Below are 17,884 nucleotides of genomic sequence, written 5' to 3'. Positions count from 1 at the left end.
CCCTTTCTGTGAGCACACACAGCAGTTTCAGCAGCCAATTTTTCCACTCCCCAGTATCTCTACTAGGAGCTCAACGGTGTACTTGAAACCTTCTTACACTAAAAATAACTGCAAGGGTGACAGAGCACAGTCGTGTATGAAACTGGCTTAGCCTGGTGTTGCACTGCCTTAAACCTTATTCAGTGACCCTATCAGGTAGAGTTTCCTGAAAACTCAGTTCCAACAAACTAAACCTTCCTCCCGGTGGTATGCACATATGTTTTCCACTTTAAGGTATGTGGGAATACCGCTGGCACAAGCATCAACCCCTGGCTGTTATTTACTCTACCTAACAGCTTACAGTTTAATTAAATATTTCATATCTCCCATCAAAATCCAGATGTCACAAACAAGCTAAAACATGAAGCAAAAAAAATATGAATTGCAACAGAACAAAATCATTTGTATAAAACTGAATTAGAAAAAAAGAATAAGACATCTGAATTTCTCCAAAATAAATAAATTACACCTATACCTCTAAAATCACCTTCCCCCAAAAAACGATACTACCTTTTTTTTCCCCCAAACATTGCCTGAGTTTGTGTGATAAGCATTTCCTGCAGTAAAGAATACAATATAAAGAGCAAGGACAGACTTAATTACCCTTCGGATGACAGAACTGATATTTATCTCAAAATTCCTGTGACCAGAATTACATAATTCCCAAGGCATTAACACAAATGCTTTTTGCCTCCTTACACATTTTCACAAGACCCAAAGGTTAGGGGCACATGATTCCTGTCATCGTTCTGACCAAATTTCCTGCCAGGTTGTTCATTACCTGTTTGTTATCTGCTTAACTCTGCCCTTTGAGAAGGAATGGAATGAGTAGCTCATTCATCACTAGTGAAATATCTGATGTTTATTACAGGTGAGGATATCTTGCAAGAAGGCAGTGGTTTCCGATTTTCACATTGAACAAGTGTACAGCAGAGTGGTAAAAGCAAAGGCATGGCCTCTGAGCTTACAGAAGTCCGCCTCTCTGAGTGCTTCACATAAGTGGTCACAGGAGGAGAACATCATCAAGGAGCTGCAGCAGCGTAAACATGAAATGCCAAAGTAGTTATTAAAATAGTATTTTATTTTATTAATAAAAACTAAACAGAATTATGACATGGATTCTATTTTTTCTTTTTTCCAGTTTCCTTTGAACTACTCTGATCATCTCTTTTTGAGGCAAGGCCGTATCTACCATTCCTGTGCTGATCCTGCCACTCACTCTCCAGCTGTCTCAGCATCTCTTGTGTTAGAAGTCCTTCACGCAGCAATCTGTTGGCAAGCGATCCACGTCCATGGCTTTTCAAATCCTCCTGCCTCGTAGAAGACCTGTAAGCTTTCAAGCTCCTGGCTCTACTTTCTCCTGGAACCTCCAGCGCAACAGAGAGTGGCTCTGTGGATTTTGCACCACGATGGTCTGAAAACATCCTACTATCTCTTTTAGTCCTTGAAAGAGGAAAGTCTTCTGACACAACTTCTGCCGCTCCAGAAGCAGCACTAGACTGTGAAGCTCGGATCAGCTTTGTGATGTTGCAGACACCAATTTGTATAATGTCGTCTAGTTTTTTCTGAATATTCCTTACAAGGGCAGCATCAGGGAACATATCCATGAAGCGGTAACTGAAGAGAGGTGAAACAAAACAAAATACAATTAAACCTTTACACTAAAGGAATGCTGACTGGGACAAAACTGAGATATACATTATGTAAAGTAAAAAAGAAAAATTATTACGTGTTGCATGAGAAGACCACTATATTTTAGGTGGCACTGCAGCTGCTTCAGTCCAGGATCCCCTTGTTTCTAACTTTCTTTCTCTGTCAGTCACAAACTGTTCTCTGCAGAGCCTGCAGCTTGCTCCCACAACATAGCTACACCAGCATTTGTCAAGATCCTCCAAAGAGCCATCAAATGACCCCATACTGTACCACATACACACTGGCTGGAAACACACTGCTTTCTAGGACAGCAATTCATAAATATTAGCAGAAAAAAAAAGTGATTCCCAAGCACCAAGTGAATACCTTAACCACAGATAGAGGTCAAAAACATCATGAACAGCTTCGAGGTGTACAAGTTCTTTGATGTTCTTTGGTGGGGCTAGCGGCCATTTGGTGTGCCGACAGAGCCAGTCAAACGTCAGAGGCTCATTTCTGCTGAACTGTCTTGCAAACTGAAAGAAAAAAAAGAGGATTCAGTGAAATATGCAATTAGTCAGGGAAGAACAAATAAATTTACAGCACAGCCATTTCTGTAACCAGTTGCATTATTCAAGCAGTTTATAAACAAACAGGCTATTTACATTCTTGTAACTGACAGAAGGGTAGTTTGTAGTTGAGCAGCTGCACGCTAGCTAAGGCCCACTGCAATCCGCAGAGCACAGAACTGATTGAGAGTCAGTACCACAGTCTACTGTTAGATAATGTTTGCAGGCCAGTTTATTATTAAAGAAACAGCCGCTAGCCAACTCAAAATAATCCCAGTGAACTAAATTCCCTTGAGTCTGTATACATACAATATTCCAGAAAATACCTGCTTTGTTTTACACAGCCCAAATGCCACACATTCTTTTAGTTAATTGCTCAACACAGCAGTCATCTCTCCTTTCCCAGGCCTCATTAACACAATTTGTCCATGGGCCGTGCACAGAGTTAAGCAACAGATGTACAGAGCTATCCAGCAAAACCTAACACTGGAGGCATATGATTTCATCTAGCAGAGCACGCAGACCTGGTCTTTTCTTCTCCTCTTGCTCCTATTCTGTTAATTATCTTTTTTTTTTTTTTCAGAATCTCCAGGATTGAGAAAATTGTATTAAATGTGTTCCCTGACTTATGAAAGGCACTACTCACAACCCAAACAGATTAATCTGCAGTAACAGCTCTTCTGAAACCTAGATATCTCAGCTCTTTTACTAACAGATAAACAAGACAAATAAGATTTAAATTTTTAAATGTCAGGAGTACTGATGACTTGGATTAACTAGTTCCTAACTGGCTAATACCAGGGTGGTTTTTTTACCAGGGGCTAAAATTCACATCAACATTTAACAACTGATGTGTCAGCTGCTGAATCTACTATCATGTTACGACCTTCTGCACCTCCACTACGTGGGATCTGAATGCTTAGCATTTCCTTAAGAAGGCAAAATTTATTTTTTTAAACTCTTGAAATCAATCACTCAACTTTCAAAGAAAGTTACTTGCCAGTTTTTAAAAGCTTGAGTCTGGTATCTGTGACATAAGGGCACAACAGCAGTTAAATTTTTAGACTATTTTATTAAAAATATTAACACAATCCCTAAAAAAAAGGGAGAAAGATAATAGTGTCTAACAAAGTAAAAGGCCCAAAAGAAATTATTAGTCCTGAAAAACTGAAATCAGCTGACGGAAAATTCCTCAAAATAATCACTCCAGGAGCACTGACAAAAAGAGTTTATCAAGGCCTGCAAACTGAACTGATGTAATTCTGAGATCAATTTTACAGCACCACTTCTTCTGGGAGTTTAATTCTACATAATTGTATTATAACATCAACAGTCACATTCAGTCCCACATTTCTCTGTCTTGTTGACCACCTAACACCCTGAAACAGTGGAGGCAAACAGTGGAAAACTATTCAAATTCTAATTTAATCTCAAAATGGAATCAGTTCTCAGAAGTGAAGAGCTTCCCCCTTCCAGGTGAAGAATACAATTTTTAAAAAATCTCTAATTTATATTTTTTACCTATGAGCATGTTAAGAATGCTCTCAAATGAGGCAATGACAATACCCACAATAAGCAGAGCAGCTAGACAAGTCCCACTGCACCACAACCTGCTCAGTTCAATATAAATTCAACATTTTCTAGGAAACAAACAATAACCGACCTTCAACAACGTGGTACACACAAAGGGCTCTTTTCTATTCAAGGGTGCAGTGCAGAAGACATATCGTGATCGCAAATTTAGTGGAATGTGCTGAATCATATCTGCTAGAAATTTGAAGTCATCAATATTGCAGACAAAGTAAAGCCCATCAACTTGTGAGAGACTCACAAAAATATCCTGTGAAAACATAATCAAATGAAGAGGGTGTTATTACAGGAAAGGGTTGACACATTTTATATTAACAAAACAAAATGATTTGGTGTTTTAAATGCTAGTTATACTGAAAGAACAGTTAAAAATACTAATTCGAACCATAGTAATAAGAAAAAGGTCAGAAGAGCTCCCTCTACTCTTTTAAGAGAATTTTAACTAAATTCTCTGACACAGGATCAGAGGGTAAGACATAAAGCACTATGTTTTATTGAAGCATTTTCAACTGGTCTTTTAAGTATCCAATTTTATGTTCTAAAAACATACATTTTAGCTTCGAAGAACACTATCACAATAATCAATTATTTCCACGTTTCAAACTTATTCCAGGTTTGTCACTTAGCATGACCCAAAAAGCTAACTTTACAACATAAAATTCAACAATTGAGCTATTTTTATACCAATGCCAGGAGCAGACCTATTTTAGGAAGAAAGAAGTCACAAGATAAATCTGGTGTTGCAATAGAGAAGTTCAAAGAATACCTGAAACTTATCCAAGGTCTGGAGTAATAGGAGATGCCACTGCACATTGCAGGTGGAATTTTTATTGGCCCACAAATCTAGTTTCTCTAATGTAAATCTTTTGAAGATTTTTTTTCTTTAAAAGATCTTTAGAGAAGTACTGAGCTTCTTAATTGGATATGCAACTGAATACTTAGAGAGATTGATAATGACATTTTCTTTTTTTTTTTTTAATAAATCTTGATACTGATAAGCTAGCTCAGAAAAACAGATTTTGAAGATGTGCTGTTACCCTACCAGTCTAATCTTCCAGGAGGTCTCCGAGTGTAATCTTCTATCTCAAGGTTAGAAACTGTGTAATTTGCTATGTAACAGCATCTCAGCAGGGAGCTAAATATGCACTCATATCCCTGAAAGCTGCAGACAAGTTCTCATTGTGCTAAAAACAGTGAAACTGTTTTTTAAATACAGCATTGGAAACTTAATTTCTACTTCAAAAACTTCAGGTGCTTCCAGAAATTCTACCATTCTACCATTCACGTAATGATGAGATCAAGTAGATCCCACAGAATCTGTTTACACCAAGCTCAGCAGACTGTTTTACTGTAAAGTCCGCAGAAGCTCTCAGATATACAGAAACCTGACATGACCAGCTCCGTTTCCCAGCAGTTTTCACACACATTTGTTAAAATTTCAATCTAAGATTTTCAGACGCAGACAAAGTCTACATTTAAAATGGAGGAAAGGTGAAATGAAAAGGATCTTGCATGCTCTTTAACACAAGTACACGTATTTACACACTTCAAAGGCTTTCAGGTTTATTATAAAATAGAATAAGTAGGCATTCAAAATGTATTTGCAGTCATGGCTGTGGTAGAAAGAAAAATTGAACTAATACACACAAAGCTGTCTGTTACATTTTTAAAGTACATATTTCTAAGAAAGCAGTGACTATAGGCAAAGCTATAGAAGCTAATATTTTGATTGCTCTTACAATTAGATTGGAAAGAGTGGCATCAGGGAGATGATAAGCAAACATTTCTATCTGCTCAGCAGTAGGATGTAGGCCAGCTGCCTAAAGGGAAAAACAAAGACAACATTTTCCATTAATTCTCAACATTGTTCTTAAGTTAGCGCATCAGATGAAGAATCTAGAAAGATAATATGCCAAAACACCCTACAGAGTCCAGTTTTTCGAGAACACTTATATGGACCTTACAAACTTTTGAGCTTTTAATTCTTAAAAAAGCAGTTTCAATATAACTGAAGGTATTGCAAGCCTCCAAATGAGCCATATATTCAAAATCATCCCAGCATGACAAAAAACGTTTTTGTCACTGAGTTGTTCATAGACACAAAGAAAAACAATTTGGGATCAGAAGACTGTAACACGGCTCCAGAGCACACCTGTACACACAGGGAACTGAGCCTCTCACCTTCACAGGGCGCACAGGCTCACTCAGAATCTCCTTCAGCTGCACTAGGTCGTCACGATGCATTGTTGTGACTTCTCCTTGCTTGAAAGATGAGCCGTAACGCCCAGCTCTGCCCGCGATTTGTAGAGCCTGAGAGGTTGTAATTAAGTCTATTTCCTTCTCCCCCTTCTCATTGATAGTTGGCTTTACTATTGAGTTAAAAATTATTCTTTTTATACACCTGAAATATTTGAGAAAAAAATAGGAATTGGTTTTGCAAATTATTTCCAATACACAACCACCTACAGAAGAATGAAAGCCATATTTTCAAAGGCTTTTTCTCCTCCATAAATTAAATAATCACAGGTACTACTTAGGAACATATCAAATCCAAAAGGGCAGCATAAGACTACTGGTTAGTAGTTACAAGAATCACCATCCCGACATATTTCAATCCTGTTCTAATAGGGTCCCAGTCCACTCCTCATCATCTGCCTTAGCAGTTGATAGCAATATGACTTCATTGCTTTCAGCAGCATAATACCTCTAAAACTGGACTGAACTTCAAAGAATCATAGAATTATTTAGGTTGGAAAGTGCCTGTAAGATCATCAAGTTCAACCATCATGTAACACTACCAAGTCCACCACTAAACCATGTCTCTTAGTGCCACAACCCCATGTCTCTTAAGTGTCTCCAGAGATGGCAATTCCACTACCAAAAACCACGACTAAACAACCCCACATCCCTCAGTTGCTCCTCGTGTATCGTGTTTTCTAGTCCCTTCACCAGTTTCAGTGTTCTCTGAGCACGTTCCAGCACCCCACCATCCTTCTTGCAGTGAGGGGCCCCACGCTGAGCACAGAGCTCAAGCTGCGGTCTCACCAGTGCCAAGTACAGATGCACAAGCACTTCCCCAGCCCTGCTGGCCATACCATTTCCGATGTGGGCCAGGATGTCACCATCCTTCTTGGCCACCTGGGCACACTGATGGCTCCTGTTGATCAGGCTTTCAACCAGCACCCTCAGGCCCTTTTCTGCAGGGCAACTTTACAGGCACTCTTCCCCCAGGCTGTACCACTGCACGGGGTTGTTGTGACCCAGGTGTGGCACCCGGCATTTCACTTGCTCTACATTTCACAAATGCAAGAGACTGACACTAACAACCTAGCCCCTCTGACCCCCACAAATTAGAAGCACCTTAACAGTGCTTACTATAACAGAATTAGATCAAGTAAGCCATTTAATTTTTAGAATCAGCTTTAGAATTAAAGCTCAGTCCTACCCAATCAAATTCATCAGCAGTTCAGAATTAAAACATAAGTACTGTGGTTTTTTAGCCGTAGCAGATATTTAGCCAATCCAGTCAGACTGGCCGGAAAAAAGTGAGCAAACTAATGCAGGTACCAGATCCCAAAAAATCATACCATAACCTGTCAGAGTACTTACAAATTGAGTCCCATTCCAATTGCATCCGTAGCAACTAAAATTTTGCATGGATCATCAGGATCATTGAACTTCTTTGCCTGTTCAAGTTTTGTTCCTAAAGCAAAAAAGCACAAACACTTCACATAGCAAACTGTTCTTAGAAAATAAATACAGCTTATCACTAAGCTTGATGTCTTTATAATAGATCAAGGAAAAAAAAAGAAAAAAAACCTTTGATTGGTATCAGGCTGTGGTTGAGGGTAGAGGGGCAGGAATTTAAAACCAGACCCAGGGCTGTAGATAGATCTCATTTAATTAAGTCTATCTGAAGAACAATATTAAGTACGTAATAAAAGCTCTGACACCAAGATTATAAAAAACACCATTCAACAGAAGTCTTTATATGGAGATGCAAAACTAGAAAAACTTCATTTTAAGTTTTTTTCTAGAAAAGCAGCAAAATCAGACTGTTCTCTCAAAAATAAAAGCAAGGAAGCTTTACCTGGTGGCAGACTGCCATAAATGACAGCACACTCTAATCCTCGAGCTTCAACCTGCCGACTGACGGAATAAATGTCGTTCTTACTGAAACAAACGATGCAGTCCCCAGGCCGGAGGTTATCCAAAGATTCTAAGGCATAATCCAACACTGTAAGAGGAGTGAGTCTTTTGTAGTTTCGGACCTAGAATTAAAGGAGTTATCAAAGATAATATGTTTTTTAAATGACAAATTCCTGTGGAAGATCATCGAGCATGGTTATTGTCACAACTGACTAACACTGAGGGACCTCTCACAGTCCTGGAAGGATAACTACCAGAAAGAAGGTGACATACACCTCATGCAGTTGCATACTTGCAACATTTCCCAGGCTGAGAAATAAAAGGCCTTTTCAAGAAGCAGAGGAACTATACATTTTTACATGTCAACTAGTTTCAAGTGAAGAAATACACAGACTACATAATAGCCATTCTTGTAAGAAATGAGTTTGTTTTCCTTATTTCAGTCACCTTCATGTTGTAACTCTTTCACAGCTGCACAGCCCAGCAAGCAGATATATGTAAAGCTACAGATAATTCACCAAGAAATCATGTAGACTACACTTTCTTAGGACCAAATTTTGTTTTTTAATGCTCTTCAGAAAGGAATCTTTTGAAGACAGCAGAATTCATAACAGGAAGGTTGGGTTTCAGAGATTTTTCAATAGCTTTCTTCTGGAGATGAAAACTCTTTAACAGTTTTCGTCACCATATGGAGAGTAAGCATCAACAGATCAAATAACCTGAGCGAACTGAAGGCATGGTTCCGTCCAGGAAGAACAGAACAGTAAAGAAAGCCACTGAACAGCTACAGCATGCCCTGAGGGGAAGTCAGCAAAACAATTACCTTTCTTTTAAGCAAAAATAATACCATTATATGAAAAAAAAAAAAAACACTTTATAACATCTCCTTTGGTTTAGCAAAATGGAGAAACATTTTAACAAGAACTCCTGCAAGAGTAACTTTGATCAGTTGTATCCCAGACAAGAGCCTGCATTTCAGTCTGTTTTCCCAGCAAGAAGGTGATACTCTAGCCATAACTTCGTAGAACTAAAAAGCTTACCTCAACTTCCTCCCCTGTAGTGTACATGAGTTCTGTCACCAAGTCAATAGCAGCAGCTTCTCCACAAACATGGATTTCTTCCGCAGAGAGTCCTGAACAAGACCCAGTGAAACAGAGTGAAACAGAGTTCAAAAAGTTACATACTTATATCCAACAGCACTTTGGCTAACATTAACAGTTACCCCAAAATCACATTTTGCTCACTAAACACATCAAGGAGTATACTTCACCTCACATTAAATTATGAATTATCGTCATTAGTCAGAACAACCTACGAACCAAAGTTAATTGCCAACATTAACAAGCTTACCTAGAAGGGCTCTTGTCCAAGCCCACCCTCTAGCAGGATCTCGGATCATCTGAATTTCATCAATCACAGCAACTTCATCTTAAAAACAAGAAAAATATGATGAACCAAGGAAGAGCATCCAGAACAGCAATATTACATACGAAAGAACATCACAAAGGCTTTCAAAAATGTTGCTCAAATCAAGTTAAACCTCTGCCACCAAAAAGCTAAGCTAAGATGGTCCAGGTAATAACTCAGAAATTGCTCAAGTAGGAGTGAAAAGGAATAGCTCTGCTACTTCACAGAGTACCAGCAATAACACCCATAAAGATCCCAGAGATGTGACAAACAACTGTATATACGTACAAGGTGTGTTAGTGCTGCACATTTCAATGGTACAAGCAATATGAGAAGCTTGTCTGGCATCTTCATTGGCATACACACGCTCTTCTCCTGTCACCAAATCACATGGCACGTTCTATGGGAATTCAGAAAACTCATGTTACATTTCCTGAATATAATATAATCCTCTTTCCACAGGGGAAAAAAAAATCAGTTTCTTAAAGTAGCTTCTGAGACAGTATAAAGGAAGCTATCCAGAAAATAACTACTCAGCCTTTTGAGACTTGTGGCCTGTATTTAAGTCCTCTCAGACTGAAGGGCATAATGAAGAGGTAATATCTTTAATGAGATGCCCTCCCCCATTCCTGCAAGAGATAACATCTTACTTAGATGTACTCTTACTTAGAAATTCTCAGACTTAACAATATATAGAGAGAAGTGACAAGAACCTTGTTAAACACTACTATATCTACATACTACGCTGCATTAATGTGTGATGTGCTACAGTAATACCTCAGAACAGGTATGGTTCTGTGCAGCTGCAAACACCCTGGTGAAAACCCTTCGGAAAGATGTTGGAAACGATAAAAAAAAAGTAAACAACAACAACAAAAAGTACTAAAGAACACCTCCTCTAGGGACCTGTTATAACAGGGCACTGGCTTTCACCAACTCACCCAATCTGAAATTGCAGAACTTTATTAGATGGCCGAGTTAAACGTATTTAAACACTGAAGCAAAAGGTTGATGGGAGTTAAGCGAGGGTAATTACTTGAGTACAAGCTAAAATAAAGGTCAGGATAAAAGAAGCAATGGTTTTGACACAGAAAAATCTAACAGTACAACCAGGCTAACCGAGGGAGAGAAAAAATACCACAGAACAATGAATGCAGGTTACAAGGATGACAACATGGCATATGCTTTGGAGAAAGTGATGTTCCACTCTGCCTAGAGCAGAAATGACCGCTGGTAACTGACATCACCACAGCTCGCCAAAAGCACCCTTCCAAGTACACTGCTTCACAGCCTCCTTTAGGCAACTACAGCACTTAAACATGCATTCATGAGACTGCTCCAATAGTTAGGAAACAGGTAAGTAATACAACATACTGACAGCAGCATTACTCTTTTGGAAGATCTCATGAGCCAGAAGTTTTAATGGACCACAGTATATTCCAGACTTTGCTGACAAAAATCTCTGGATAGCATGGTATGTTTTTCCACTATTTGTAGGGCCAGCATGGAATATTATCTTTCTCTGAATAGCCCTAGCTTCTGGATACCTAAAACACACAAAAAAAAAATAAATTGTTGAACCTGTATCTGGTGTTCTGGATACTGATTTAGGTGAAATTCCAAATTAGCTTAAATATTTGCATATCAGTAAACTTTCATGTGAGTTAAAAGCAGAAAGATCAAGTTCTTAAATACACCCTATAAGACATGAAGTTCCTGTATCTTATACATTCATCTTACTAACCATACAATGCTTTCTAAGATTGAGATTGAAATTCATAAATGGTGTTCAAAATAACTCTCATTACTATGGTCTCTCTTTGGGTGCACTAACATTTTAATGTTCCAACACACTAATTCCCAGATAGAGCCACAAGTCAGCTTTCTGGAAAGAGAATACCAACTCAGCTACTTTCATAGCTGACATGCTCTTGTTTTCCTTTTAATTGATTGCAAAATATCTTGTAACATAGATGAGAGTTTCTGACAAGTTATTCTAAAAAGAGAGAACTGGAACTGAAAACGTAATGCAAATATCTATCAAAGTTCAAATCCACAGACTCAGAAATTATGTGAGGCTAAGAAAACACCACAATCCCTTAAACTCACTGACCAGTTGGGCGGCAGCCTTAAATCACTGATCTTTCGCAGATCATCCATGCAGTCCAGCATCGGAAAGATCTGCTTGGCATGTCTCAAGAAAAATGGAAAGAGATCATCCACGTGACCTAGAAGACAAGAAAGCTTGAATGCCTGTCCGAAGGCATGCATCTTCATAACAAATTTTGAAAAAAATTAATGGTACTTCCACCACCACTTCAGTAATTATTTATACAAACAAAGTTCTAAAAATTTTAGAGCTAAAAAGCTCTAAACAAAGTTCAATATCACAATCGCCGAAAGGTAAACTAACACGAGTCATGGGCTCATTAAGCAATGTTCTACAAACACAAAGGAGCATGAAAAAAAAACCTCAGTTCAGTAAATTCACTCTTGCTAATCTTCAAGTCTAGAGAACTTCCAAATAAAATGAGAAGCTACGAAAAAGCTGGGTGAGAAATAGCTTTTTCTGTCCTATGAAGATTTTTGTCTTTTATTGCTGAATTCATTTGTGGCCTTGGAATAAAATAAATGAACTACGTGAAAGATTTTATACAAAACTAATATATAAAGATTTCTTAAATTTCCTAAAGAGGAAGATTTCCTAAAGACTTAAAATCAACACATTTACATTTTAAGACAAAGCTTAAGGACACTGTAACCTTTATATTACCATCATTAAAAACATACGTACAATGCCGAAGTCCTAAAGCTCAAACTATGGAGAAAGGTGTTTCTGTTGTTACCAATTAGCATCACCTCTTGGTTAAGTGTCGTTAATTACAACACACAAAGCAGTAAGCAAGCAAACACCACCTTCTCTATTAGTGCCACACAAAAGCAGAACAGTCAGAGTTGTGTTCCCAAGTTTTTCAAGCCACCTGGGCAGGACAACGCTCTCAAAGTGCCCCCTAGTGCCTACTAAATTTTTGAGAGAGGAATAAATCAAACAGTACGGTTTCCATTTCACCAAGGAACAGATGCTATAAAACAATGGGCTTCTACTTGCTAAGACTTCCACCTCTTTTGTTTCCACTTCAGAAGATTTAAAGACAGAACACTCTGTAGGATGGGCACAAATGGTTCTGAAGAGGAAGCAGAACGATTTTCAACCTCTTTTACAGCACCGTAGGGGGATCCAACAGGTAGACAGGTAAGTACAGCGGTTAAAAACAAGAAAAAAATGCACATTTTATTTTACAAGCACCCCAGATACTTGCCTGCACCACAGCATATATCATTGAGAATAATATGCAAATCAGCACTCACAGAGCTGGATTCCATGATATATTTCCTAAAGCTTATAAAGGCTTGGTGAAACAGGCGAGCTGCAAAAAGACAATGAAAAAGTCGATGTGAGTAGAATCACGACACCCGTATTTGTAAACACAAAACAAACCACTGAAGTGGTCCATTAAAAACGTGTACCTTTACTTGAGCTATTACAAGCAATTAAGGTTATTTAAACCTAATGACAGAGGCAACCTAACAAGCAGTGCTGTGAGAACTGTAAAAAATCCTGTCTACTAATAACATACCCAAATAAAAACAGAGTTCACATAAAAGAAACTCTTAGAATATTTTCTTACCATCTAATCCATTTTCTGTTCCTAGTCTTTGGATTTCTTTTCTTTTGTAGAACTTATTTAAGCTTTTTAGAACTTCAGCTGCAGAAAAAGAAGAACATTTTTTTAGCTTGCTCAAGACTAAATCACATTCTGCTGACCCCAAAATCATGGCTTATAGTCTCATCGCTTCAGAGTGAGGGCATCTTTGCCACGCTGAACAGACTCAAATGGTTTTTCCCCAAATGAAACACAATCAACAACTGAGGCTGTTGTGGAAAAGGACGATTTTAAGTCTGGGGATGTTTTTTGTTTGCTTTTTATCAGCACTTATCGGTAAACAGCAAGTTTTAATGTGAAAATTAAATCTGCTTAAACCACTCAATGAAAGCTTTCCTAAACCTGCTGAGAGGCCTTCTTCCCTCTACACTGCTTCTAAGACACACACTCAGAGAAATCAGGCAAACCAGATGCGGTGTTCTTTCTATTTCTCAGATAAGATAAAAGAAAACTTATCCGACTTTCCTCATACCTGTCACAAATCAAGAGGTTTGATGTGAACACCTGATTATTATAAAGTTATTAATAAACCCATTCTGTCCCCTGAAAGGCAAGTTCTGTGTTTTAACAAAACTGTGTTTATTATTATAAAATACAGAATTCAGTTTATTAAACGTTAGTCAAATCACAACAGCAGAAATGTCAGCTCCTCATCGATAACAAATCAGGAATTCATAGCAATCTAGCAAGTATCAGCAGCACCTGGCCATAACCTTATGTTATTCTTAAAATTCGAGTCCAGCAGCCCTGTACTACACACTGGCAGAACTGGTACATAACGCAGTTTGCCAGCAGAACACCACCACACGCTGCTCTCCTCGGTTATTACCTGACTGTCTGAAAGCTCTGTCATGATGGGGAAAGCTTCCCATGAAATCAACGATAAATCACTGAAAAATTGCCTCTTTTTCTGAAAAGCTATACTCTAGAGTAGAGATAGCCCACTTTGAATAATAAAAATCATCGCTTGGCAAGAATTTGGCGAAGTGCAAAACCAGTAGAGCCAAAGCCAGAAGCACAAGAGCAGTGGTTCCATCCATCCTGCACCTGCATGGGATGGAGTAGTGCAGCAGTCTGTTAGGAACTTATTTCAAATGACAGACTGAAAACTACTTCCGAAGCGTTCACACGCGTAACTAAGCAAGATGAAGGCTGTTATCAGCACGCTTACATTTACTGCACAGACATTCATATTCTCATCAGGAAATGTTTAGGGCCCTGGAAATCAAAGACATGCTGGAAAACACCGCATTAAAAGAATGGAAGAGGATGAATTTCTCTTGAGAAGCCTCCATAAGAAGTTACAGAAGTTAACACAACATCAGACATATTTAAATCACAACCTACTGGCCTTACTACAAGATGAAAAGGTCAATGCCAGAACATTTGTTACTATCCAAGGCAACATGACGTTGGGACCATCGTAGCCCACTCAAGGTCACGATCCTTCCTAAGCACGAATACCTTAACAATAAGGCGTATCCAAACAAAACGAAGCTGGCATCGCACTCCAACAATGTGTACAGCCACAGCAGTTTAATCTAACTGCCTGTAGCACTATTTCTAAAACAACCAGTAGCAGGGCACAAACTCAGGAGATGTGTCCTACCTCTACCATTAATTCTCCTTTCTACCAGTCACTTCTGTTTTAAGAAATTCCCCTCTTAACTATTTTCTCAGTCTAGAGCACTATTTTAGCTCTGCTTGAGCTAAAATACTTGAGAATTACACATTTCTTAGCAGTATTTTCCAGTTAGACTTGCATTGTCCAACCCAAGTGACGTTGTGCATCTAACTAGTCCATTTGTTCAGGCACCTCCTGGTCCTGATGCACGAATTGCTGACAACAGCTCATCTTTCCCAGCTCACATCTCTTAGCAGCGAGCACGCGCACACAGTCCGACAGCTGAAGACACTCGAGGGGCATTCAATGACTGAGCGTTTGGGCTCCAAATCAACAACTTTATCAAGAATTCTTACCAGCACAAAGTGCTGGTCTTTCATACAGTAGATTTTTCTGTTCAAATTTATTTTAAAATGGTTAACAGATCCTCTCCATGCCAGGAGGCCCACATCCACACCCCGTGCGTGCTGCCTGCTGACTGGCAGCCAGGTACCAATCTTTCTCCCTCTGTACTGCTGGCGGACCACTTATCTTTGCAACATCCCTGTCTTCTCTTGTTGCTCCTCTTTATACGTCTTTCTTTCGATGCTGCATTTGTGAGCGGCCCAGTTACTCCCTTTCGTCCTCCTATCCAAGTTGAGCATCACAGGTCTTGGTTTTTTGTTTTTAAAACACAGCAGCTCCTTAGATATTTCACTGTAACATGCTCATGTATCACCAGCTCGCTCAACAATTAGCTTTTTTGATGAAGCAGTCAGACAAGGGGTTTAGCAAGCATTGACTTAAATTTTAAATCACTCCATCATATAGTAATATCGTATTGTTTTATCATTTCCATATCACTGCACTTAGGCTTTTTGTAACAAGGATGTCACCATCACACAAACCTATCAGTAACCCTACTAATGTAAAAGCAATGAAAGGCTATTAAACAACATATTCTGGCACAATCTCTGTAAGAGAAGCTCAAAAGCAATGCCCCTTCTACTTGTACCTACTTGATACACCAACATGGAAAGCATACGTCACCACTAATGAGGACATCCTAACGAAGTCAAAGTAAAGCAAAAAGATGCAGCTGGGAATGAATTCCCCTACTTGGTGTTAAGCAGCAGGTCTGTTATAAAAGTTTTTGCAGAACTGGCTTTGCAAAAGTTATCCAAAAAGGTGTCTGCTATATTGACAAGGTTTGACTAGCATGAAAGGTATGACCACTGTATCTTTCATCTTGTTAGTTTGTTATTTACTGTAATTATGAAAAGTGTAAGTAACAAAGTTTCTTCACAGGCTGTAGTGAGAGAGCTTGTAAATACTCAGCATACAAATTTTTCGTTACTGAACCTAGGACAGTATTTGACAGTAGAATTTGAGAGTATCTTCATTCAAAATACCACAAAAACACATGCGTGATTTGTTTAAGATCTGGTCAGAATTCTGGAGGAAAACTAGAGGATGAGCATTTATTTCATAAAAAAGAATGGATGATATTTGCTAAGGAAGCTAAGGCTGCAAAACATGAAATCACTGACAGCACCACAGAGGGCACCCTGCAGGCCACTATGCCAGACAAGCACCACAGCAGCCACCTGGCTGGCGTTCCTCACACCTTTAGGTTGCTTGAAAGTTAATTTTCATCTGGGAACACACATAATTTTAGCCAATCTGTTCTCTCTTGAAGTTAAGAGAACACACAGGATCTATATGTATTTTCCCATATCGTTTTAGTTGTAACTTTGAAGAAATCCACCATAACTGCTAGTCTAATACAGGTGAAAATGAGTTATGTATGCATAAGATACCACTGTTCATACTTATTGGCACCTGAGAAATACAATCCTAACTTTAGCCAATACTCACAGACCAGCCTGAAGACAACACAGATTTCTTGCCTTACAGCTGTCCAGGATTTCACTCCTAACTACGTTTTTTACCTGTCAGGCCCAAGTATCCTTTTCTCAAAGGCTCCAAACAAGTCAGATCACTTTCCCATGCTTCCTTTACCTGCTGTTTATAAAAATAAAATGTCCTCCTAATCAAGTCTTCTGATGGCATATAAACAGACGTTCTTTTACACCCTCAGTGCTTGGCATCGCTGAGCACTGAGAGGAGCAGGAACTTGTTTCTTAGCAAGCCTTTAAGGACAGCATCCTAGCAGAGCTAGGTAAAACGTAACTGTTACTGTGCAGAAGGAACAAGCTGTATAGTTTATGATTCAATAAAACGGTGAAAAAGCATTTCCAAATTGCACTCTGTTTCTTGGGATATAATTATACTGATGGACAAAGAAGTGTAGAGCACCTAAAGGTCAACAACGGGATTTCTTTCCTGTTTCCGCTTACATGATAAAGAATGTATCAGGCACGATGCAGGAGAGGCACCTGATATATAAATATATATACACACCGGATACGCAGAAAGGTGCCCACCCCCCGAGAAGGCCGCTGCTTTGCCTCCCGCAGGCCGCAGCCGCGTGCCCCGGCCGGGCAGCACGCCGCGCCAACGGCTGGCCCCGCACCTGCTCCTCCATCCACCTCGGGGCCTGCTCAGCGCCGCCCCGACGGCTTCGTCCCACCCTCGGCCCCGCGGCCAGACCGACGGACGGACGGACGGACGACGGACAGCCCGCACCCACCCTTGTCGAGGGGCCGCGTGAGCTCGGCGCCCACGTCTTCCTCCGCCGCGTCACCCACGGGCTTTAGCGGCACGGGCACGAAGAGGGACGTGTCGGGGGCCCGCGAGCCGCCGCTGCCGTCCGAGGAGGAGGAGAAGGAGGCCGGGAAGGCGGCGGCGGCGCCATGGCGGAGGGGCAGCGCCCGGCGCCCCGCCAGCCGCAGCAGCGGCCCCGCGCAGCGCCTCATCCGCCTCAAGGGCAGCGCCGCCACCGCCCGCCCCGCGCGTGCGCCGTGCCCCGCGGGGCGCCGAGCCGAGATGGCGGCCGCTCCCCTTCCTGGGCGAGGCGGCCCGCGGCCTCGCTGCTTCCGCCGCCAGGCCCTGCTGAGGGGAGGGGAACACCGGCCGTGAGGCAACGAGACCGAGGTAAAAGTGCCCGTCCTGCCCCAGAGGGGATAGGTCTAGGCACACAACGCAAAGGGCTCGTCCCCCCTCACGCAGAAGCCCGCAGCTGCGCTCCTATCTCAGCTGTGACACCC

At 40.3% G+C, this 17,884-nt stretch overlaps 1 protein-coding gene across 2 annotated transcripts; it reads right to left on the bottom strand.

Moving 5' to 3' along the window:
- Positions 1–1,101: 1,101 nt before the first annotated feature.
- Positions 1,102–17,659, bottom strand: SUPV3L1 (Suv3 like RNA helicase). Of its 2 annotated transcripts, none has more exons than XM_080597508.1 (15): positions 17,368–17,659; positions 13,076–13,153; positions 12,707–12,814; positions 11,500–11,614; positions 10,765–10,933; positions 9,675–9,786; positions 9,330–9,407; positions 9,020–9,111; positions 7,921–8,101; positions 7,440–7,533; positions 6,012–6,231; positions 5,570–5,650; positions 3,904–4,080; positions 2,059–2,207; positions 1,102–1,656 (listed from the first exon to the last, which is right to left on the bottom strand). In XM_080597508.1, exons 1-15 carry the CDS (start codon positions 17,591–17,593, stop codon positions 1,161–1,163), a joined length of 2,376 nt encoding a protein of 791 aa, XP_080453634.1. In that variant the 5' UTR covers positions 17,594–17,659; the 3' UTR covers positions 1,102–1,160. The 2 variants fall into 2 exon arrangements, with proteins under 2 accessions (XP_080453634.1, XP_080453635.1); XM_080597509.1 differs by having other exon boundaries at positions 12,756–12,814; positions 17,368–17,600.
- Between the last annotated feature and the right edge of the window lie 225 nt (positions 17,660–17,884).

The sequence above is a fragment of the Anser brachyrhynchus genome (assembly GCF_964034855.1).
Source record: "Anser brachyrhynchus genome assembly, chromosome: 6".
NCBI lineage: Eukaryota > Metazoa > Chordata > Aves > Anseriformes > Anatidae > Anser > Anser brachyrhynchus.
This window is presented reverse-complemented; position numbering and strand designations above follow the sequence as displayed.

Bases quoted from the DNA above. Each gene is read 5' to 3' on its own strand.
- SUPV3L1 (XM_080597508.1), bottom strand. From the start codon at position 17,593: ATGAGGCGCTGCGCGGGGCCGCTGCTGCGGCTGGCGGGGCGCCGGGCG. The intron at 9,408-9,674 runs GTACGTATATAC...CTTGTTTTTAAG, and splicing joins GTGCAGCACTAACACACCTT to ATGAAGTTGCTGTGATTGAT. The intron at 5,651-6,011 runs GTGAGAGGCTCA...TTTTCCCTTTAG, and splicing joins AGCCTGTGCGCCCTGTGAAG to GCAGCTGGCCTACATCCTAC.